This window comes from Mobula hypostoma, chromosome X1 (genome assembly GCF_963921235.1).
Source record: "Mobula hypostoma chromosome X1, sMobHyp1.1, whole genome shotgun sequence".
Classification (NCBI taxonomy): Eukaryota; Metazoa; Chordata; class Chondrichthyes; order Myliobatiformes; family Myliobatidae; genus Mobula; species Mobula hypostoma.
Window position 1 is genome coordinate 29,287,973 of NC_086128.1, and position 24,144 is coordinate 29,312,116.

The following is a 24,144-nucleotide window of genomic DNA, read 5'->3' on the forward strand; positions in this document are numbered from 1 at the left end:
CAGATCATTACATAACACTCAATCCAGTATAGCTCATCCCCTAGTAGGCTCAACAACAAACGCCATCTCGTAGGCATTCAAACTCACTCTTGAGATCCATTACCAACCTGATTTTCCCCAATCGACCTGCATGTTAAAATCTCCCATGACTATCATAACATTGCCCTTTTGACTCATCTTTTCTATTTCCTGTTGTAACCTGTGGTCCACCTCTCAGCCACTGTTGGGAGGCCTGTATATAACTGCCATCGGGGTCCTTTTACGCTTGCAGTTTCTTAACTCACCCCACATGGATTCAACATCTTCTGATCTTATGTCACATCTTTCTACTGATTTGATGCCATTCTTTACCAGTAGAGTCACACCACCCCCTCTGCCTACCTACCTATGCAACCTTGGACATTCAGCTCCCAACTACAACCACCCTTCTGCCATGATTCAGTGATGGCCACAACATCATACCTGACAATCTGTAATAGTGCAACAAGATCTTCCACCTCATTTCTTATACTGCCTGCACTGAGATATAACACTGAGTGCTGTATTTGGTACCCATTTTGATTCTGTATCCCTAATGCACCAATACTCACCCTACTGGCTGCAATTTTGCCCTATCATCTGCCTGCCCACCATGACAGTCTGACTGCACACTATGTTTACTTTTTTTACCATCCGTCCTAATCAGTCCCTTTATTCCTGTTCCTACCCCCCTGCCAAATTAGTTTAAACCCTCCCCAACAGCTCTAACAAACCTGCCCACGAGAATATTTGCCCCCCCCCCACCCAGGTTCGGACACAACTCATCCCTTTTATACAGGTCATATCTCCTCCAGAAGAGATCCCAATGATCCAAGAACCTGAAAGCCCTGCCCCAGCTTCTCAGCCACACACTTGACTGCCAAATCAGCCTGTTTCTACCCTCACTAGCACATGGCACAGGTAGCAATCCAGAAATTACTATCCTGGAGGTCCTACTTCTCAATTTTCTGCCTAGCTCTAAATTCTCTCTTCAGAACCTCATTGTTTTTCTTTCCTATATCATTGGTACCATGATATACCATGATATTGTTTTTCTTTCCTATATCATCTGGCTGCTCTCCCTCCCCAAAATATGTGGATGCGATCCAGGATGTCCCTGGCACCTGGGAGGCAGCATACCATCTGGGTATCCCGTTCACGTCCACAGAATCTCCTGTCTGTTCCCGACTATTGAGTTCCACTACTACCACTCCCCTCTTCTCCCTCTACCTTCTGCACCACAGACCCTTGTTCAATGCCAGTAACCTGGTCTCCGTGGCATTCCCCTGGAAGGTCATCCCCCACAACAGTATCCTGCAAATATCCTGACAAAGCATGCAAATTTCATATTGGCCCCGTCAGCTAACTCAAACCAGAGAAGGGGTGAAGGATACCAATTTGGAAAAGTTGAGGTCATCCCCTTTGCTTTTATTCCCTAATCACCTGCTTCCCCTTCCCCCTCCAGAAATTGTACAGTTGAAAGATATAGGTGCCATTGTATACAAATTATTGAAAGTTAACATGCAAGGGAGGTCTTTAATACAAGAGGTTTGCATGCAACTGTTCTATGATGGAAGTGAACTTCCATGTGCAGTTATATGTGGAATGGGGATGCAAGTGTAAGGGGCTGTGCCTGATCTATTTCTTATGCAACACACACAATACTGAAGGGAATAAACAGTTGATATTTTGGGCTTCATCAGGACTGTAAGGAGGAAAGGGATAATGAGCAAGTCTGCTTCTTCTCTATATCCCCTCTGACCATTAACCTACACAGGCCAAGGACACAATAGCTACGGCATTTTACAAGATGGCATCAGCTACTGGTGTGACTGGCACAGTACGTAGATGTCATTGGTACAAAAAAAAAACAAACTGCTGGAGAACTTCAATAGGCTTCTCCAGCAGTTAGAAAGGAGAATGGTTCAAGGGAACAGAGGGAGAGACACACTGGATGTCTGGTGGAAGTGGGAAAAGAACCTGAGTGATGGTTACCTGAAGTTGGAAAATTCAATGTTCATACCATTGGGCTGCAGGCTACCTACATAAGAGATGTTGTTCTTCTAGTTTACATTTGGCCTCACTGTGACAGTGCAGAATGCAGGGGACAGACAGATTGGTGTGGGAAGAGCAAGAAAGTTGAAATGACATGCAGCCAGTTCTTGTCCCTAAAGTTTTTTTCTTGTCTGCAACTTATGAACATGTTAGTCATTAAGACAAATCAAAAACTGTTAACTGCAACTAACTTGAATCATTTCAAATTTCCAGTATCAGATGCATTTTTCTTTTAACTTAGAATGAAGCCAAATCATGAATTAGAGATAATGTCACCTCTCAGCAAAGATATTCCAGGGATTGCTGTGCAAGCAAAGTTTGCTCCAACCATTTGAAAACTACTTGCATCAAACATTACAAAAACAGCTTTCAGCCCCCATCATTAACTAAAGGTCATTTTCATAAACTTAAGCCCAAACAGTGACCATCTATACTCAAAATGAATTACGTCAGTAAGTACAATGATCATGAAGTCACTACCTCATTAGAATTCACATTTTTTAAACAATCTATTCAAGTCACAATGTTTTAGAGTACTTGCTGCATTAACATTTTATTCCTCATTTACACTTCTGCATAAACAGGCAATAGCTTGCACTTACACTACATATTAAACACTGGGGAGAAAATGTCCCCAAATATTTTGAGAAAGTTTAAAGGAGCAACAGATATTGAACCGGAGAAGAACCAGTGATAGGATATAAAGGGTGTAAAGAATCAGAAGAGAGCACCAGGGAAAAGGCTACAGACTGGAGGATTTATACAGGGCAAGAAGAACAGGGTTTAAATAAAAGTTTAAAATGACAGCTGCTGAGATTTCTGCTGGAATTAATGGCTTGATCTACAAACACACTCTTCCTCAAACAATGAAAAGTTGTGCTGGTGCACCCAAGATGATGATGAATTTCATAACATCTTCCATCGTTGAGATGGCTCCCAAAAACGAGTATGACCTTGGAGCTGAGAATGATTCACTTCCACACTAGTTCTATTGGCTCTGAAGTGCGGATAAGGCCAATTCTGTCGTAAAATTCAAAACAAATCTCCAAGTTAAAGTTTAATGTCATTCAACCATATACACATACCGCCAAACGAAATAACATTCCTCAGGACCAAGGTGACCAAGACAATACACATAACTCACAACATACAGAGCAATATTACAAATAAATTAAATTTATAAAATATATTCAAGATGGACATTTAACACAAGATGCATTTACGACAAGTTTAAAAAGTAAACCATATAATGCAATTGGCACTATTTAATATTTCAGTAATTTGAGTAATCTTGTAAATATATTGTTTGATTTAAGCATTTTGGGTAACATGTATAAATACAAGAACTACATACGTCATCATGCTACAACGTGATCATTGCTCGCCTCACTTCAAGTAAACACTAAGTTAGACACTCAGGTCTTCCTACAAATCAGTTTAGTGTTTTGAAGTTACAAAACACAAATGGGGATGAAGTATTTTAAATTAACTTGAGACAGCTAATGACCTATTGAGGCATAGTGAGGAATGACAAGCAAAAAGAAAGTGCACCGCATGCAGATAAAGTAGAGTTTTTTTTAAAAAAGCAGTGCAGCATGTGTTCTTCAGAAGGGACAACACAATTTTTTTTAAAAAAAAATAGAAAATGGAAGAATTCATGGATTCATAAAGAGTACCAGGTGAGATTAGTCATAAATAAAAGCAGAAATGGCTGGTGACATTGTAAAGATTGACGCTTTCAATTGCTCAGTGGGTAACTGGCTCATGTATACTGAGCTAAATGAACAATATTTTGAAGCAAATAAAATAGCCAGTGATAAGAGTGCAAATTTTGCTGAGTGCATTGGGTTTAAAAGCATACAGTTTTCTTCAAAGTTTAAATACTCCAACTAAACCAGCAGAAATAAACTTCACTGATATTGTGAATGTAATGCAGGAATATTTAGAACCAAAGCCATCGTTGATTGCAGAATGGTACAAGTTTCACAAGTGGAACCAAAAGGAAGGGAAGTCCATTTCAGTGTACATGGCTGAATTGAAGAGATTGTCTAAGCATTGTCAGTTCAATGATAGGCTTAATAATGCACTGAGAGATTGATAGTTTGTGGAATCTTACAAAACAGAATTCAAAAACAGCTCCTAACTGAACCACAAATTACATTTAAAAGTAGTTGAAATTGCTGTACCAATGGAAACAGTAGACAAATGCAATTTAGTTGCAGTGAGGAATGAAAGTGAGTGAACAAAACTGCAATGTCTAGACAGAAACCACACTGCTACTATTATGGAAGGGGCTCACATACACCAGATCAATACAGATTTAATGACAAAACTCGCATAAATTGCAACAAAGTAGGACACACACAAAGAATATATCTGGCAGGGAAAAATAAATGGACTGCACAAGCAAGAGTAAAAGATAGTCAAATTGCAGTTTCATAGAGCACTAATCTGATGAAAAGTCTGATAACGATGACAGTGACACAGGACTGTGTAGCCTTGAGATTTATAAAGTGAAAACTAACAACAGACAAGCAACACCCACAGAAAATGTTGGTGAACGCAGCAGGCCAGGCAGCATCTATAGGAAGAGGTACAGTCGACGTTTCGGCCCGGGACCCTTCGTCAGGATGACATGTTTCTACTGCTTTGAGCTAGTGAATGAAGGTAGCTCTCATCTCAGAAGCATACCAGGGATCACAGCTACCTAATAGACTGCTAGCATCCAGGATATAGCACAAATGTGTGTGTTGCTTGAATTTCCAGCATCTGCAGATATCCTCGTGTTTGCGTTTTTAAACAGACAAGCAATATGGTTTATGCCAGAAGTGAACAGCAAATTAATTAAAATGGAATTGAACGCTGGTTCAGCTGTTTCAGTCATTCCACAAAATGAATTTGAACAGCAGTTCAAAGACACTGAACTGAAGCCTGGAGATATCCAACCAAGAACTTATAACGGAGAAAAGATAACCCCTGTCGGAAAGACATTCTTAACAGTGAAACTCAACAACCAAGAAGCCACACATAGCTTCTATGTGGTAAAAACAGGAGGACCAGCATTGTGGAGACAAGATTGTCTGAGTCAACTACAACTCGATTTCAGATCCATCCACGATTTACATGCCACATCCCCTGCAATGAAGCTAACTAAAAGCAAATTAAGATACTGGATGATGCCACAGTTGTCTCCATGCTGTACATCACGAACCATTGCCCAAGAGGACAAACAGATGTCTAGTTAGAAAACATACTGGACCAAGGAACAGCCATGCTACTCATAAAGTCATAAAAGGGACAAAAGCAGTGGTCCGACTACAACAGTTTTTTGTAGGCAACATCTGAGAAAGCTTCCAATATGTTAATCAGGCAGTTACTTGCGAAATGTGGCTTGGTTTTAAGCTGGAAGAGAGCTCAAGGAGCTTCAGAAAAGTTACAAGCATTCCGCTTTTGTACATGCATTATGGTTATTGCATGAACTTCAAGTGGGAGATGAAAAGCTCCTTGTAAAACTGATCCAGAGACCAAAGCCCAGCTGAATGAATGGAAGGCTGAAAAGGAGTCGATGGAGATTTGAAAACAGAATTTGTCAGATTATGTTGTGGATGAGGAAACCAAGAGGAGAGATCAGATCATAAAGGAAGCAATACAATGACAAGAGAACACTCCAGTGAACTAAATGCACCTTCCCAAGATGCACAAACTAAAAGAAAAAGGAAGAAAGGTGGCTACCACCGTCAGATCTACTCCCTGCAGTCTCGGCGTCAACTCCTACACCCACCACAGAGGAGGTCCCAGGAACCTGAGATTGTTTCACAATTACAAGTCTCACCTGCCAAGCAGAGTGATTCCCCCTTTTCATGATGATGTTATCCCACAAGAGCAAAGCATCCATAACGATTAAATCTTTAGGCCTGAATAAGACAATTTAAAATTTACTGTGCTGTGGATGTCTGTATATAGTAGTTGTATTATACAGAATTCTGTGTATATACAAACCCCATTTCCAGAAAAGTTGGGATATTTTCATAATGCAATAAAAACAAAAATCTGTGATACGTTAATTCACGTGAACCTTTATTTAACTGACAAAAGTACAAAGAAAAGATTTTCGATAGTTTTACTGACCAACTTAATTGTATTTTGTAAACATACACAAATTTAGAATTTGATGGCTGCAACACACTCAACAAAAGTTGGGACAGAGGCATGTTTACCATTGTGTTACATCACCTTTCCTTTTAATAACACTTTTTAATCGTTTTGGAACTGAGGATACTAATTGTAGTAGATTTGCAATTGGAAATTCTGTCCATTCTTGCTTGATACAAGACTTCAGCTGCTCAACAGTCCGTGGTCTCCGTTGTCTGATTCTCCTCTTCATGATGCGCCATACATTTTCAAAAGGAGATAGATCTGGACTGGCAGCAGGCCAGTCAAGCACACGCACTCTGTGTCTACAAAGCCACGCTGTTGTAGCCCGTGCAGAATGTGGTCTGGCATTGTCCTGCTGAAATAAGCATGGACGTCCCGGGAAGAGACGTCACCTTGATGGCAACATATGTCTCTCTAAAATCCTAATATACGCCTCAGAGTCAATGGTACCTTCACATACATGCAACTCACCCATGCCGTGGGCACTGATCCACCCCCATACCATCACAGAGGCTGGCTTTTGCACCTTTCGCTGATAACAATCTGGATGGTCGTTTTCATCTGTGACACGGAGAACTCGAAGCCTGTTTTTTCCATAAACTAGCTGAAATGTGGACTCATCTGACCACAGCACACGGTTCCACAGTCTTTCGGTCCATCTGAGATGAACTCGGACCCAGAGAACTCGCTGGTGTTTCTGCATAGAGTTGATGTATGGCTTCCTCCTTGCGTAATACAGTTTCAAGTTGCATTTCTGGATGCAGCGACGGACTGGGTTGAGTGACAATGGTTTTCCAAAGTTCTCCTGAGCCCAGGTGGCTATAATTGTCACAGTAGCATGACGGTTTCTTAGGCAGTGTCGCCTGAGGGCTCGAAGATCACGCGCATTCAACAGTGGTTTCCGACCTTGCCCTTTACGCACTGACATGTTTCTGAATTCTCTGAATCTTTTCACAATATTATGTACTGTAGATGTTGAGAGACCTAAATTCTCTGCAATCTTGCGTTGAGAAATGTTCCTTTTGAACTGACTAACAATTCGCTCACAAATTTTGGCACAAAGGGGTGAGCCACGACCCATCCTTGCTTGCAAAGACTGAGCTTTTGATGGACGCTACTTTTATACCCAGTCATGATACTTCACCTGCTACCAATTAGCCTGCTTAATGTGGAGTCTTCCAAACCGGTGTTACTTGAATATTCTGTGCACTTCTCAATCTTATTTTAACTCTGTCCCAACTTTTGTTGAGTGTGTTGCAGCCATCAAATTCTAAATTTGTGTATATTTACAAAATACAATTAAGTTGGTCAATAAAACTATTGAAAATCTTTTCTTTGTACTTTTGTCAGTTAAATAAAGGTTCATGTGAATTAACACATCACAGATTTTTGGTTTTAATGCATTTTGGAAAATATCCCAACTTTTCTGGAAATGGGGTTTGTACTTGAGATGCATTCTCTATGAGTTGGAGTTTATAACCAAGCAGAGGAGTGTTGTGTATGTAATATTTAATCAATCTTGTAAATACCTTGTTTAATTAAGCATTCTTTATATAATACATCATGCATATGTAGAAACACATGAATTGCATATGTCACTCTACCACATGAGATGGGCAGACCTTGCTTAAAGTAAGCAAAGTTACTCACATTTTGGACTTCCTATGAATTAGTTTAATGGTTTGAAGTTACAAAACATAACAGCACTTCATATTCAAGATGAGACATGGCAAGTGACAGGGAGTTCAGTAGTCTCATGCCTTAGGGAAAGAAGTTGTTTCTCATCCTACAACCCTGATCCTAATACTACTGTACCTCCTGCCTGATGGTGGGATGGGTTGGGGGGGGGGGCAAAGGGCAAAGAGACTATGGGAAGGATAGGAGGATCCTTGACAATGCTAAAGGCCCTGCATACACTGCACCCCAGATAAATATCCCAGATGGGTACATCAAGCACGAAGACACGATTTTGAAGAACCAAACTGAATGCTCCTTCTCCATTTTGTAGAGTCATAGAAAAAGGAGTCAGTGGCATCTCAAACACTTTCCTGTGTTGATCTGGTAATCTCTTGCCATAAGTGGTCTAATTACTGTGCCTGTTTTTGAAGCCTGGTATCAAGCATGCCTGCCCAACAGAGCCCAGCCAATGTTAGTTAAAGCCTTGACATGAGAGAAAACTAAGTTTACATGCGTAATCACCCCAGTGGATCTGAATGATTTTTGTACAAAGTGGCATGTTTCTACTGCTTTGAGCTAGTGAATGAAGGTAGCTCTCATCTCAGAAGCATACCAGGGATCATAGCTACCTAATAAACTGCTAGCATCCAGGATATAGCACAAATATCAACCATGTGGAAGACATTCTCAGGAGCTTTAGATGTCTCTTACTTTCATAAGAAACAGAACCTAGTGTGTGTGAGGGGAGGCTTGTGATTCAGTACCAATATAAAAATCAGGTCTTTAAAGAGATACAGTAGCAAAACCAGCACGTCAACAAGGAAACTGCACTGCAGCGGCTCTACAACAGGTAATCAAAACTGTCCAATGCATCACCAGCACAAGCCTACCCACCATCAAGGACATGTATACAGAAAGATGCTGGAAATAGGCTAGTAATATGAAGGATCCCACCCACCCTGCTCATGGACTGTTTGTCCCACTCCCATCAAGGAGACTACATCTTACTTATTGTGCTTTTTTATTATTGTGTCCTTTACCTTAATTTGTGTGCTGCATCAGATCTGGAGTAACAATTACTTCATTCTACTTTACACTTGTGTACTGGAATTGACATTAAACAATCATGAATCTTGAGATCGAAGGACCCTCTGGTTATGAATTACTTCCATTAAATTTAGCTACTTCATGCTAGCATTTTGGTACGACTTGAAAAGCAGTTTGCCCAATGTCTAAAGAAATCAACAGCTCTATCTCTCTCCCTACAGATGCTGCCTGATCTGCTATTCAGCATTTTCAATTTTATTTCAGGATTTCCAGCACTCACAGAAGTCCTCTGACTTTTTGTACATCTCCATCAGCCACTATTTTTTTTTTATATAAAATCGATGCAGCACAAAAAGCATCCTTTTCTGTATGCATAAATGCACCACCAGGCTTTAAGGACAGCTTTTAACCCACTGTTATAAGACTATTGAATGGTTCCCTAGTATGGCAAGATGGACCTCACCATCTACCTCATTATGATCTTGCACCTTATTGTTTACCTGCACTGCACTCTGTAGCTGTTACACTTTATTCTGCATTATTTTACGCTGTTCTATTGCAATACACTATATAAATGAACTGACCTGTATGAACAGTATGTAAAACAAGCTTTTCACTGCATCTCAACACATGTAACAGTAAATCAATTTCAATTTTACCATGTTTTTGAAATACTCCATCTTGCTGATGTTGCCAATACTGGATATTTTGTCTACTGTTACTACTTGACTCTTTCTGCGCTCAAATTTGCTCGATTGCAACTTTCTACAAGACTAGAACCTGTTAAACACACACACATACATATATAAATAAAATTAAATTCTGTGAATGTGACTCATTAATAAAGGCATACAGCAGAGGCATCAGTATGTCATTTGGACTGGAAAAGTGCAGCTGGATGGTAGTGAAAAGAGGCAAAACTCATCAAGACTGAAGGAGTTGCGTTATCTGAAGGCCACATACTGGATGCACAGAACAGCTACAAATACCTGGGGATCCTGCAGGCACATGGAAGCCATGATAAGGACACAAGGAAGGTTGCAGCATCTAAATACCTCCAAAGAGTGAGACAGGTCCTAAAAGCCAGCTGAATGGGAAGAACAAGATCAGAGGCATCAACACTTTCACCCTACCCGTCATCAGATACCCAGCTGTAATAGTGTGATGGCCGAGGAACAAACTGGAAGCTGCTGACATCAAGACCCGGGAACTACTAACAATACATTGAGGATTCCACCCAAAGTCCAAAGGACTTCACACCCACCGGAATAAAGGAGGATGGGGACTTGGAAATGTCAAGGCCACAGTCCTGAAAGAAATGTGAAACATCCACAAGTATGTCAGGAAGATGGCCCCCAAGAATGACCTGCGAGAAGGTAACAAAAGGTTGGTTTGCAGGTGCAGCAGGCTATCAAGAAGACAAATGGAATATTGGCCTTCATTGCCAGAGGGACTGAATTTAAGAGCAGGGAGGTTGTGCTGCAACTGTACAGGCTACTGGTGAGGCTGCACCTGGAGTACTGTGTGCAGTTCTGGTCTCCTTACTTGAGGCAGTGGCAGTGTAGAGGAGGCTCACCAGGTTGATTCCAGAGATGAGGGGGTGAGACAGGGGGTGAATCCCCTGGGACTGTGCTCACTCAAATTCAGAAGAGGAGATCTTGTAGAAACATAAAAATTATGAAAGGGATAGATAAGATAGAGGCAGGAAAGTTGTTTTCTCTGGTAGGCAAGACTAGAACTAGGGGAAATAGCTTCAAGACTCAGGGGAGTACATTTGGGACGGAGATTAGAAGGAACCGCTTTTCCCCAGAGGGTGGTGAATCTGTGGAATTTTCTGCCCAATGAAGCAGTGGAGGCTACCTCAGTAAATATATTTAAGACATGGTTGGATTGGTTTTTGCATAGTAGGGGAATTAATGATTAAGGGGAAAAGTCAGGTAGGTGGAGATGAGTCCTTGGCCAGATCAGCCATGATCTTATTGAATGGCAGAGTCGGCTCGACAGGCCAGATAGCCTACAACTGCTATTTATTTTGTTCTTATGTTCTATGAGAATACCACAGACCGCAGGAAGGTGACATGGAAATGGAAGTGGGTGAAGCAGAGCCAGAGGAACAAAGGCCACGGCAGGACAAGCCATTGTATGAGATGTACCATTGCCAGATATCAGAGGTCCCCTGGCTGGAAACGGCAAGGCTGAGGGACAGCACAGAAGCAATCAAGGCTACACAAGAACAGGCACTGAGCATAAGAACAATAGAAGCAAGGGGCTATCACACCAGACAAGACCCAAATGTAGACTGCGCAAGGAATCTGCTGAAACCATCCGGCACATGGTAGCAGGGTGCACGATGCAGGCAGGGACAGCGTACATTGAACAGCATAACCAAGTTGCAAGAATTACGTACTGGAACATTTACACTGAGTATGGATTGGATGCTCAAGTCTAAATGGGGAAACACCCAAGAAGGTAGTGGAAAGTGTCAGAGCTGGATCCTGTAGGTCTTCTAAATACAGAGTGATAAGCAGGTACTGGCCAACCAAACAGACATTGGACAAGGAACAGAAGAAAGTGATTGTAATAGATGTGGCAATCCCAAATGACAGTAACACCTGGAAGAAAGAATGTGAGAAGCTGGAGAAATACCAGGGCTTGAAAGAACAGATAGAAAGGATGTGGAAAGTTAAAGCCTGAGTAATCCCAGTGATAATAGGAGCACTTGGAGCTGTGACACCTGGACTGGAAGAGTGGCTCCAATGAACTTTGGGAACAACATCTGAGATCCCAGTCCAGGAGAGCACACAACTAGGAACAGCAAGGATACTGTGCCGAACCCTCAAACTCCCAGGCCTCTGGTAGAGGAGCCAAGATTGAGAGAGAGAACACACACACAACCTATAAGGGGTGAGAGGAAAGAACACAGTGGGAGGATTACCTGGATTATCAGGAGGCAGTCACACTTCATTGGATTAACTGCTTAAAATATAAATCAGTGGCCAGGGACAAGAGGGTGTGACTGCAGGTAGGAGGATCCAAGAAGTAGTGCTGGAGGAGTCTCAGCCTTGAGATGGTCAATAGGTCCGAAACCAACTGCTGCTCCCTGTGAGGCTGAGAGTGCGGACTGTAAGAAGTATGATCAACTGAATGAACCATGGCATTGTGGTTCAGACAGTCATTCAAGAGAGAGAGAGGGGGAAGAGAACTGTAGCTGTAATTGAGGACAGTAAAGTTAGGGGAATAGATACTATCCTGTCTCTGAAGGTTGTGTTGTCTGTTAGTGCCCAGGTTCAGGACATCTCACCTGATCTGAGGAATTTTGAGTGGGAGGAGAAAGATTCAGTTAGTGTGGTCAATGTGGGTACCAACAATGTAGAAAAATAGAGGTTCTACTGAGGGAATTTAAGTAGCTAAGGACTAAATTAAAATGCTGAACTAGAAATGTAATAAATTCTGGATTACCACCTGAACCATATGCAAAATGGCACAAGGTTAATAAGATCAGAATGCTAAATGCGTGGCTCAAAGAAGTGGGCTTCATTTTGTAGGATATTGGTATCAGTAGTGGGGAAGGAGGGAGCTGCTTTGGTGTGACGGATTCCAAGTGAACTATGCTGGGACAAAGATCCTGGTGAAATGCTTAACGAGGATTGTGGATGGGGGGGTAGGGCTTTAAACTAAATAGTAGTGGGAGTGAGAGCTAGTGGAATAACAAGGATAAAGTAAATGGGGAAATAGTATAGGAGGGGTTACTGAAGCCTCCAATATAAAGAATATGACAAAAAGTTTAGAAAGAGATAAGAATTTATCTTCAGATAGTATGGAGACAAAATTGAAAAGAGAGATAGTGGGCACAGGACTGAAAGTGTTATACTTAAATGCACGCAGTATACAAAATAAGGTAGATGATCTTGTAGCATTGTTAGAAACTGGCAGGTATGATGTTGCGGGCATCAGAATAATGGTTGAAAGATCATGCTGTGGAGGGGATTCCAAGGAAGAATAATTACACCAAGAGGATGGCTGGAATCATTGTAGATCCATACAAAGGGGCCAACAGTGTTCAGGAAATAGGGTGCCTTGGACAGATTAGGAGAATGGGCAAAGAAGTGCGGATGAAATACAGTATAGGGAAGTGTATGGTCTTGCACTTCGTTAGAAGAAATAAAAAAGTAGACTATTTTCTAAATGGGGTGCGAATTCAGGCGCAAAGCAACTTTGAGTCCTAGTGCAGGATTCCCCAAAAGTTAACTTGCAGGTTGAGTCAGTAATAAATTAAGGCAAATTTCATTTCAAGAGGACTAGAATATAAAAGGATGTAGTATTGAGGCATTGGTCAGACCACACCTGGATTATTGCGAGCATTTTTGGGCCCCATTTCTCAAAGGATGTGCTGGCATTGGAGAAGGCCCAGAAGAGGTTTCAAAGAATGATCCTGGGAACTAAAAAGGCTAAGTATAAGGAGCATTGGTGGCTTTGGGCCTGTACTTGCTGGAGTTTAGATGGATGGGGGATCTCAATGAAACCCGAGATGAGAAGGAATTTCTTTAGCCATAGGGAGGTACATCTGTGGAGGCCAAGTCATCGGTTATATTTACAGAGGTGGTATATAGGCACTTAACTAGTGAGGGTGTCAAAGGTTATGGGAAGACAGGCGAATGGGCTTGAAAGAGAAAATAAATCACCCATGATCGAATGGTACAGCAGACTTGATGGGCTGAATAGCTCAATTCTGTTCCTATGTATTATAGCCTTATTCACAGGAGCCTTTTAAGCAACATTAAAAATAGTGAACATGGTTCACCTTTGAAAACAATCTTCTGTTTAACAAAAAAAAGTGAAAACCTACATCCAAAGTTAGTCTTGAATGATTTAAATGTTTTTGAGGGTGGTACATGAAAGTGGAAGTTTCAGGATGCCAGTTTTGCTGTCTCCATATGAGTCAAGGACTCAGATCTTTAATATCTAGATGAGTCAGCAGTGGACTGCTGAGCAACAATAGAAGATAAAATTAAATAAGGAAGACAATTATCAACTCATCCAATATGGGTTACCTAGTTACCCAACACACCTTTAATAGGCATTTTAACTTCATTGTTTTCCCCAAGTGTCTATTTCAGAGATCAATTTACCCTTTGCTTGAAGTAATTTTTCCAGACAGTCATCCTGCAGTCACTCTTAAAGAATTGGACAGATTGAACCAAATTAAACATCGATTTCAAAATGCTTTTTCAGCATGTTGATCTGTAAATTAGTGGTTTTGATTGTTGATTCCTGTTACAAAAAAAAACATTACTTCATTAGCCCAAGCTATTCATTTAACATTTATGACCTACAAGGACTCCAGTTTTGTTCCACAGGCAATGTATTTGAGCAACCAATCTACACAAGAGTCAATGCATTCATTCCAAAGTGGCTTAAATAAAGCAGCTTTAAACAGGTCAGTTAAATCATCTTTAACAGATCAAAAGAGTTACATTCACCCCACCATCATTTCAACTGGCAATTGTTGAAGGATTTCAGTATTGAAATAACTGGACCTGTGGGATTAGTGAGATACAAAACATTCATACAAATTTATGACACACCATTAGGCCATTCAAATCAACTGATTTAAGCCTCCTACCTCAAAGTTCGAAGTACATACATGTCACCATATACAATGCTGAGGTTCATTTTCTTGTGGGCATTTAAAGCAAATACAAAGAAACAAAACAAACAACAAAATAATAAGAAATAGAGAACACAAGTTGAAGAGTCCTTGAAAGAGTCCATAAGTTGTGGGAACAGTCCAGTGTGGGGTCAACGAAATTATCCCCTCTTGTTCAAGAACCTCATGGTTGAGGGGCATTAGCTGTGCCTGAACCTGGTGGTGAGGGTCCTGAGGCTCCTGTACCTTATTCCTGATGGCAGCAGCAAGAAGAGAGCATGGACTGGATGGTGGGGGTCTCTGATGAATGATGCTGACAGCACGCCATGTAGATGTGCTCAGTACTGGGGAGGAGCTTCTCAGCACCTTTTCTGGAAAGCCACAGCCTGCTCAATCATTCTATGACCCAAGTGAACAACCCTGATTACATGTTTGAAAAGGCCCAAAGAAAACTTTGAAATGAAAATGCTCTCAAACTAGCTTACAAATTATACTTAGTACAAGATTGTCTGATGGAGAATATATTAAATGCATTGACAACACATCCCCATTAGTTAATGAACAGTGACATGATTCTTTGTTCAACACCAAGTCTTTAACCAGGCTTGTGTGAAGAAAACCCTGGCCAATTACCATCAGCTTACAACCTGCAGCACCAGAGGGCCCAACACATGTTACACCAAAATAAGGAATGCCTTCTGCTCCATGCCCAGACTTCAGTAATTAAATTGAATCACTTGGCTGTCCTTCTACCAGCATATAGGCAGATGCTAAAGAGGAAAGCTCCAGAGATTAGGACAAAGAGGAGGTTGCGGGAGGCGGAAAAGCAGCTACAGGATGGCTTCGAGTCCGTGAACTGGGCCACGTTCAAGCTCTCATCTGTGGATCTGAATGAATACACCACGGTTGTCAGAGACTTTATTAAAACAGTTGTAGACAAGTGTCTGCCCACAAGATCATTCAGAGTCTTTCCCAACCAGAAGCCCTGGATGAACCATGAGATCCACAATATACTGAGGGCTACAGATCAGAGGCATAGACTCTGAATCAACAGAGGATGCTCGACAGTTGTGGCAGGGCTTGAATACTATCACCTCTTGTAAAGAGTAATCAAGCAACATAGACAAAAGGGCTTTGCTCCCAGATGGGCTTTGCTCAATGCCTTCTATGCTGACTTTGACTGTCAAAACTTGGAGGAACCATCACCAACTCCCACGGCCCCTAATGATCCTGTGATTTCAGGATGAGGCTAACATGTGAGCAGCCTTCAGAAGGGTGAACACATGAAAAGCATCTGGTCTAGCTAAGAACTAAAAACTTGTGCTGATCAATTGGCTGGAGTGTTCACTGAGATCTTTAACTTCTCACTTCAGCAGTTTGGAGGTACCCACCTGCTTCAAGCAGACTTCAATTACAGTAGGTTTATAAAAGATATAATTTTGAGATCATTTACCATCCTCTCCCAAAGTTGTCTTAGAGGGAAAAATGCATTTGGAGTCATATGAAAGTTGCTCTAGAGAAGGATAATCAGAAAACCTACCCGAAAGCAAATTGGACAACCAGATGAACTATCTTCTTGAGATAGTGTAAGAAGAGGCACTGCAGTCCAATGGGTGCATGCCAACTATCAACTACCCATTTATAGTAATTAACCCCAACTTGTTTTCAATTCTCCTACATTTACCACCCATTTACAATCCAGGTGCAATTTACAGAGGCCAATTGACCTGTGAATCCACACATCTTTTTGGTCAGGGAGGAAACCCATATGGTAACAGGGAGAATGCACAAACCCCACACAGTGGCACCCAAGGCTGGGATTAAACCTGCAACTCTGATGCTGAGAGCCACCGCCTTACTAGATGCCCACTATACTAATCTATATTAACCAACTAGTTCATAACACTCCATCTGGCAGAACTTGTTCTCGCCCTCAACAATTTTCCTTCAGCTCCTACCACTTTCTCCAGACTCTAGATAGCCATGGACACCCATATGGGCCCCAGCTGTGCCTGCCTTTTCACAAACTGTGTAGAACAGTCAATGTTTCAAGGTTTCCCTGGTAATGTTCTCCAACTCTTCCCATGCTACATTGACAATTGCATTGGTGCTGCTTCATGCACCCATGCCGAGCTTGCCAATTTCATAAACTTTGTCTCTAACTTCTACCCTGCCCTTAAATTCACTTGGTCCATTTCTGATACCTCTGCCCCTTTCTCACTCTGTCTCCATCTCTGGAGACAAATTGTCGACCGACATATTTTATAAACCTACTGATTCCCACGATTACCTTGACTATACCCCTTCCCACCTGGTGGGTAAACACTTTTGTTCTGATTCCCATTCCGACAGGTAGGCCCACAGCCTCTTGTGCCATAATGAGGTCACACTCAGGGTGGAGGAGTAACACCTTATATTGGATCTGGATCACCGCCAGCCTGATGGCATGAATATAGAATTTTCCTTTTGGTAAAAAAAAATTCCCTCCCCATCCCCTCTTTCCCTATTCCCCACTCTGGCCTCTTACTTCTTCTCACCTACCTATCACCTCCCTCTAGGTCCCCTTCTCCATGGTCCACTCTCCTCTTATCAGATTCCTTCTTCTCCAGCCCTTTACCTTTCTTACCCACCTGGCTTCACCAATCACCTTCTAGCTATACATCTTCCTCTCTCCCACCTTTGTATTCCATCATCTTCCACCTTCCTTTCCAGTCTTAAAGGGTCTCAGCATGAAACATCAATTGTTTATTCATTTTCATAGATGCTTCCTGACCTGCCAAGTTCCTCCAACATTTTGTGCTACTAACCTATAAAAATCTATTAGCTTGGTCGCAATCTTTCCCCATTCCAGATTTTATTCCTTCTCAAATCTAGTGGGACTCAAACATATGTCACGAGAATAGTTCAAACTCTGAATAATAAATCAACAACTTAATCACGATGGTACTATACTCCTGGCATCATTCTATTCCCCTTTTGTTCCTCCCCTGTCCCCTCCCACCAACAAGTGGCATCTTGCATTCAGTGTAAAATTTCAATGCATCACTGCTCTGGCCATTAGCTGAACAGCCAAGTGATTAAACTCACATGACACCATTCATGGATTGGTACATTACTGTTCCAAAACAAGGTCTTAATGTGCTGTTTACATTTCATTTTAAAAAGTAAATACACAGTTACAATTCAGTAAGAGCAGTTTCAAGTCTTCAAACTACAATTCACAATACATATTCAAGAGCAACTCTTAAAAAACAAAGGCCATGGAGTTTGTGGTTTCAAGAACAAAACCAACTCATTAAATATTAAGCTTCGTATATCGATGCGTTGCATTGTATATGGTTGCACTCAAGTTTTGTAAATGTTCATTTCATTATTTGTCATTTCTCAATAGCTTAGGCGATGTATTGATTTCTTATGATTATTTATAAACATATTTGTAATGTTTCCAGGAATACTGGGGATTTACTCTATCCCACAAGTGAGAAAATTGAATAATTTGCAAATAAAGTACAATAGTACAGCTTACGCTGGACACCACACACAAAATTCTGGAACTCAGCAAACGAGGCAGCATCTATGGGGTGGGGGGAGTGGTGGGGAAAAGCACAGTCGACATTTCAGGCCTCGACCCTTCATCAGGACTGGATAAATAAAGAGTAAGAGTAAGAAGGTGGGCTTATGCCAGGATCCATTCCATAGGAGTGAGCAGAAGCTAGCATCCACTACATAGTTACTTTGGAGGAAAAAAAGCTTTAACTGCTCTCCATGATTATCAGGCATCACCAGACATTTCAGGGACTGGTGTAATTTAATGTTATACCGCATATGAGATTCTCACTTAACATGAATATGCATAAACTTTGTCAAACTTCTATAGATGGGAGGTGGAAAGCATGTTGACTGGTTGCAACACAGCCTGGTATGGAAACACCAGTGCCCTTGAACGTAAAGCCTGCAAAAAGTAGTGGATATGGCCCAGTCCATCATGGGTAAAGCTCTCCCTACCATTGAGCACATCTACATGGAACGCTGTTGTAGGAAAGCAGCATCCATCATCAGGGACTCCCACCACTCAGTTCATGCTCTCTTCTCGCTGCTGGCATCACAAAGATGGTACAGGAGCCTCAGGACTCACTCCACCTAGTTCAGGAACAGTTATTACCCCATCAACCATCAGGCTCTTCAATGTGAGGGAATAGCTTCACTCAACTTCACTGGCCCCATCATTGAAATGTTCCCACAACCTATGGTCTCACTTTCAAGGAGTCTTCACCTCATGTTTTCGATTTTTTTTGTATTTGCATAGTTTGTCATCTTTTGCACACTGGTTGACCACTCTAGTTGGTGCAGTCTTTCACTGATTCTATTATGATTATTATTTTATTATGGATTTATTGAGTATGTTGATAAGAAAATGAATCTCAGGGTTGCATCTGGTGACATACGCACTTAAATAATAAATTCACTTTGATGGTCAAAGCAAGCATAAAATGCATTGAGCTCATCTCGGAGAAAAGCACTGTTATACCTACAATTGCAAGAAAACATTTGCGACTCCTTTACAATTCCCTGGCTTTCTGCATTACTCACTCAATGTGGTCTGGTCTTCATCCAAGTCACAATAATAGACAAAAACACAATCTGCCAAAACTAATAACACACACTTGTAATCAGTATTGATGAGAAGCACACCAGTTAAACAATCACAGACTAGGTTCAAATAAAAGTCTGTGAACCTCTGGGGTAATGCCTTCTTACAAAAGCTATTTGGAGTCATCTGATCCAATCAATGAGATGAGATTGGAAGTAAGAGTTGTAGAGGTGCCCTGCACTAAAAAAATGACACACAAAGTCAGGTTACTGACAGAGCCTGCTCTTCTCAAGAAAGATCTGTTTACATGCACCGTGCCTCAATCAAAACAACTTTCAGGACCTCAGAAGAATTGTAGAGACGTATGAAGCTGGAAAAGGCTACAAAAGTATTTAAACACCTGAGTGTTCATCAGCCCACAGCAAGAGAAACTGTCTCCAAATGGAGTAAACTCAGTACTGTTGCTACTTTCCCTAGAACGGGCATCCTGCACAGATCACACCAACAGCACAATGTGCAATGCTGAAGGAGGTGAAAAAGAACCCAAGAGTAACAGATAAAGATCTGCAGAAAGTCTCAATTCATGTGTCCACTACAAAACACTGAACAAGAATGGTTCATGGAAGGACACTACAGAGGCAATCACTGCTGTCAAAAAGCAAAAAAAAAAGTTACTGCACATCTCATGTTTTCAAGTTTGCAAAAGACCACCTGGATACTCAACAATGCTTCTGGGACAATGTTCTGTGGACAGGTAAGCAAAAATTTAACTTCTGACAGAAATGCACACTACTATGTTTGGAGGGAAAAGGAAACAGCACACCAACACCAAAACCTCATCCCAACTGTGAAGTATGGTGAAAGGAGCATCATAGGCCTGGACAGCTTGCAATTGTTGAGGGAAAAATGAATTCAAAATTGTATTAAGACATTTTACAGGAGAATGTCAGGGTAGGTGTCAGTCACCTGAAGCTTAACAGTAGTTGGATGATGCAACAAGACAATGATCTGAAAGACAATAGTAAATCAATAACAATGATTTAAGAAGAAAATTTGTGCTCTGTAATGGCCAAGTCAGAGACCACACCTTAACCCAATTGAGATGCTCTGGCATGACCTGAAGAGGGCTGTTCGTGCAAAATATCCAAGAAATATTGAACGGAAACAGTTTTGTATGGTCTAAAATGGAATGGTGCAAGTCTGATCAGCAGCTACAGGAAATGTTTGGTGGAAGTCATTGCTGCTGAAGGAGGTTCTATTAGTTATTAAATACAAGGGTTCACATTCATCTTTCCAGCTTGGACTGTGAATGATTAAACAATGTTCAATAAAGACAAAGATATAAAGAGTACAATTGTGTGTTATTACTTCAGGCATATTGTGTTTGTCTTTTATTGTGACTTAGAGGAAGATCAGACCACATAGAAAACCAGGTAATTGCAAAGAGGTCACAAACATTTTCTTGGAACTATACGTTGCATGGTTTCACTTTGTTGGAGGTGATAGCATTTAAGCTCTGCCACAGCTGTCGAGAATCCTTCAGTGATTCAAGTTTGGTCTGGAATTAGCACTTCAATGCAAGACGACTTCCTGGAGATTGTACCCAGACCTCTTGTATTTAAACTTGGTCGCCAGACCTGAATGCCACTGATCTCATGGATCATCCACAAATTTGGTTAGGGAAGACTGAATGATTTTCTGGAGGAACACTCATCTATGACTTGTTATAAAGTCAGTGATAACTGTGGTGTATTCATTCATACCCTCTGATGAGTCTTTGAACAAAGCCCAGTCTACAGACTCGGAGCAATCCCGCAGCTGCTCCTTAGCCTCTTGTTTGTCCTTATCTCTGCAGCCTTGGTCTTTAGACTTGCCCTGTCTGCAGGTAAGAGGAGGACAGGTAAGAGGAGGACAGCTAAGCAATCAGGTTTCCCAAAATGCAGTCTGGGCATGGAACTGTAAGTATTCCTAATCATAGTGTAACAATGGTCAAGTGTTGGGACTCCTGGTGATACGCTGACGATAATTGGGCAGAGTTTTCTTCAAACAAGTCCCGAACAATAATCTGAAGTGGTCAGGGTCAGCTGTTTCTTGTTTGCTAATTGCAGCATTCAATACATCAAGTGCTTGTTTAACATCTGCATTTGGCGGTCTATGAACTGCAGTCAGGATCATGAAGGAGAACTCTCTTGGCATGTAGAGCAGTCAGCACTTAATCATCAGATATTCCAGTTCAGGGGAACAAGAGTGCGACAAGACTGCTGCATCCAAGCAGTTTATTGTGAATCATAGACTCCCACCTTTTCCCTTCTCCAAATCAGCAGTCCCATCCATCTGGTGTATCAAAAAGCCCTCAGGTCTTACTGAAGAATTCAACGTGCCCAGAGTGAGCCATGTCTCCATGAAACACAGAACACAGCAATCTAGCCCTTAGGTCCTTAATCTTGTTCTCTAGTGACTGTACATTCGCTAACAAAATGCTGGATAAGGGAGGGGGTTTCATTCCTCCGCATTTCAGTCTGGCTTGGAGTCCTCCCCTCCTCTTCCAGCCGTGGTGATGTACTTTGTCTGCTTAAAGGTGACATACCTGCATGGGAGAGTCAAGTCTGCCAAGTTCTTCAGAAGACAGTCAAATCGCTCATTCACTAAGATAGTCCAAAAGTATGCTGCCTAAAAAGAAATTAAAGGCTGCAAATTGCAGACAGTAGTTACAAAGTACATTTGGAACTTTAAGCAGTCCATGACATTTTGCTGTAATTCACAGCACCATCTTGGTCCACCCAAACTTACTTTCAAATACTTTGAATATTTGAATTTTGAATAGTGAAACAAACTGCCTACCATCACTACCCAAATGCATTCCAGATAACTACTTACAGCTCAAGTTTTTCCTCATTTCACTTTTGGTTCTTTTGCCATCCACCATTTTACACTCACTATTTCTTGCACTTTCTGCCAATGGCATAGTTTGCTGCATCTCTAATTTTTATAATTTAGGACTACCAGACTCCCAATGAAAGAGACATTTTGCTTAGAAACAGACCCTCCAGCTCACCATGACAATGCTGACCCTATAATCCCAGTTAACAGCACTTGAGTGATGGTCTTGCATGCCTTATAAATTCCAGGCTTAAAATGCTGTTGCTGTGCTCACTTCCAATGTGCACTCAGTCAATTTCTGGTCTTTGTGTTATCTGTTAACAGCAAGACCATGGGACATGTCCAGCAGGGTAGGCTAAGAACTATACAGTCACAAACACAGGAGATTCTGTAGATGCTGGGAATCTTGAGCAACAAACAAAATACTGGAGGAACACAGCAAGTCAAGCAGCATCTATGGAGGGAAAAAAAACATTTTAGGCTGTGACCTTTCATCAGGACTGGACTCCAGTTCAATGGGAAAGCTTGGGGAATGGCCAACAGAACTGCAAGACTGGGAATTTAATGCTGGCCAGTCTCATGGACACTGCATGACACCCAAAATCTGTTTGACTTGCTCTGTAGACTATACTGGAGAGATTCTCATCTGCAAAGGTCATAAATATTTTTGTACATATTTAACAGCAACTTTACAAAAAAATGTATCAGCTTAATTTTATTTCCAAGAACTACAGAAGGGGCATATTTTGCAAAAACCTGATGGTTAATTTGATTTTGGATTGCTTCCGGCCATGTGGCTATCTTCCAAACTATTGCATTTTCTGTTAGTATAAAGACTGCACTGGGCTGTGTGGACAAACCACTACTAATTCAAATTACCTTAGAGCAACCAAAAACTGCATGCACATAACTGGCCAATGCAAGAAAATTGGTTTTAAGACCCTTATTTTAGAATGTAGGAATAGGAAATAAAATGGCCAATATAAAACATGGCCAGTTAGTGGTGTGGTGGCATCCACAATGGACTTTGAGGTGAATGTTCCTAGGTTTGAATCCAGCTGGATCCTTAGATGCTTTCCATCGGTGCTGGGTTGAGTATCGCGAAGCCTCGTTAAAAAAAGACAAACGCTAAAGAAACGGCAAGGTTACTGCCAGATGCACCACAAGGCACAGAGGAACAACAATATAAAACAAGAGCAGTGAATTATCATCAAAAAGAACTTTAACCCTACAACATCTATTACAATGATGCTAAAGGGCAGCAAACAGGAGACAAATCTCAAGATTGTATATAGCATACATATTTTGATAATATTTGTACTTTGAAATAAGCATAATCACACCCTCTACACCCATCCCTGGAATTGCATGTGCTCACACGCATCATACTGCTACTCCACACTCTCATCAAAACTACTTTGAACCAACCAGTTACCTTTGACAAAATGGGATAGGGCCTGCAAATACTCTGCGTTGAATATTCAAGAGAATTAAATTTATGCATCTTGGCACACTGCTCGTACTCTTGCAGTCTCAGTGGAAGGCTACACTACTGACTGCTCTTCATGTTACTAAACTAAACAGCATTACAATGCTAGGTGATTAACGTCAAATGGAAAAATTACCCAGAGGTGAAGTGCCCAAAATCACAAATAATTTTTTTGTTTCACTTACATTGCTACTGGCAATCACCAAATGCCAGACTCTTCTAAATCAGTCCACTGCTTTATGTATAACACAGATTGGAACACAGCTTTCAACTTGCAGTTCAGAGTCAAGAATAGTCATTTTAATTTATTGGCATTTACCATTCCAAATGTTAGTTTGATCTTCCTCAAATCTGGTGTTAATGTCAGGGGAAAAAAAAATCAAAAGCTTTGCGCACATACATGCATGTCTTCACAATCTCATGATGTCACAAAGTCAATGAAGTACAAAGTCTATTCACGGGGAAATAATTGTGTCTAGGACCTCACAGATTGCAATGCAAGAGTAGCCAGATGTTGTAATAGCTAGATTTATTACGGTGGTAAAAGAATATGTATAGGCCAGAGCACTGAAGAGACAACCCCTT

At 41.2% G+C, this 24,144-nt stretch overlaps 1 protein-coding gene across 4 annotated transcripts in view; it reads right to left on the reverse strand.

Annotated features, from left to right (window-relative positions):
- The window catches only part of LOC134340475 (F-box/LRR-repeat protein 20), a 162,522-nt gene that overhangs the window by 117,847 nt on the left and 20,531 nt on the right, over positions 1-24,144 (reverse strand). Inside the window, exons 2-3 of one of the 4 annotated variants that reach the window (XM_063037782.1) lie at positions 14,082-14,223; positions 5,906-5,987 (exon numbers count right to left, since the gene is read on the reverse strand). The exons of the other annotated variants lie outside the window; for them this stretch is intronic. Of the exons in view, the coding sequence (XP_062893852.1) occupies positions 5,906-5,968 (63 nt within the window). The 5' untranslated portion in view covers positions 5,969-5,987; positions 14,082-14,223. The remainder of the gene's footprint in view (positions 1-5,905; positions 5,988-14,081; positions 14,224-24,144) is intronic. 4 annotated transcript variants of the gene reach the window in all.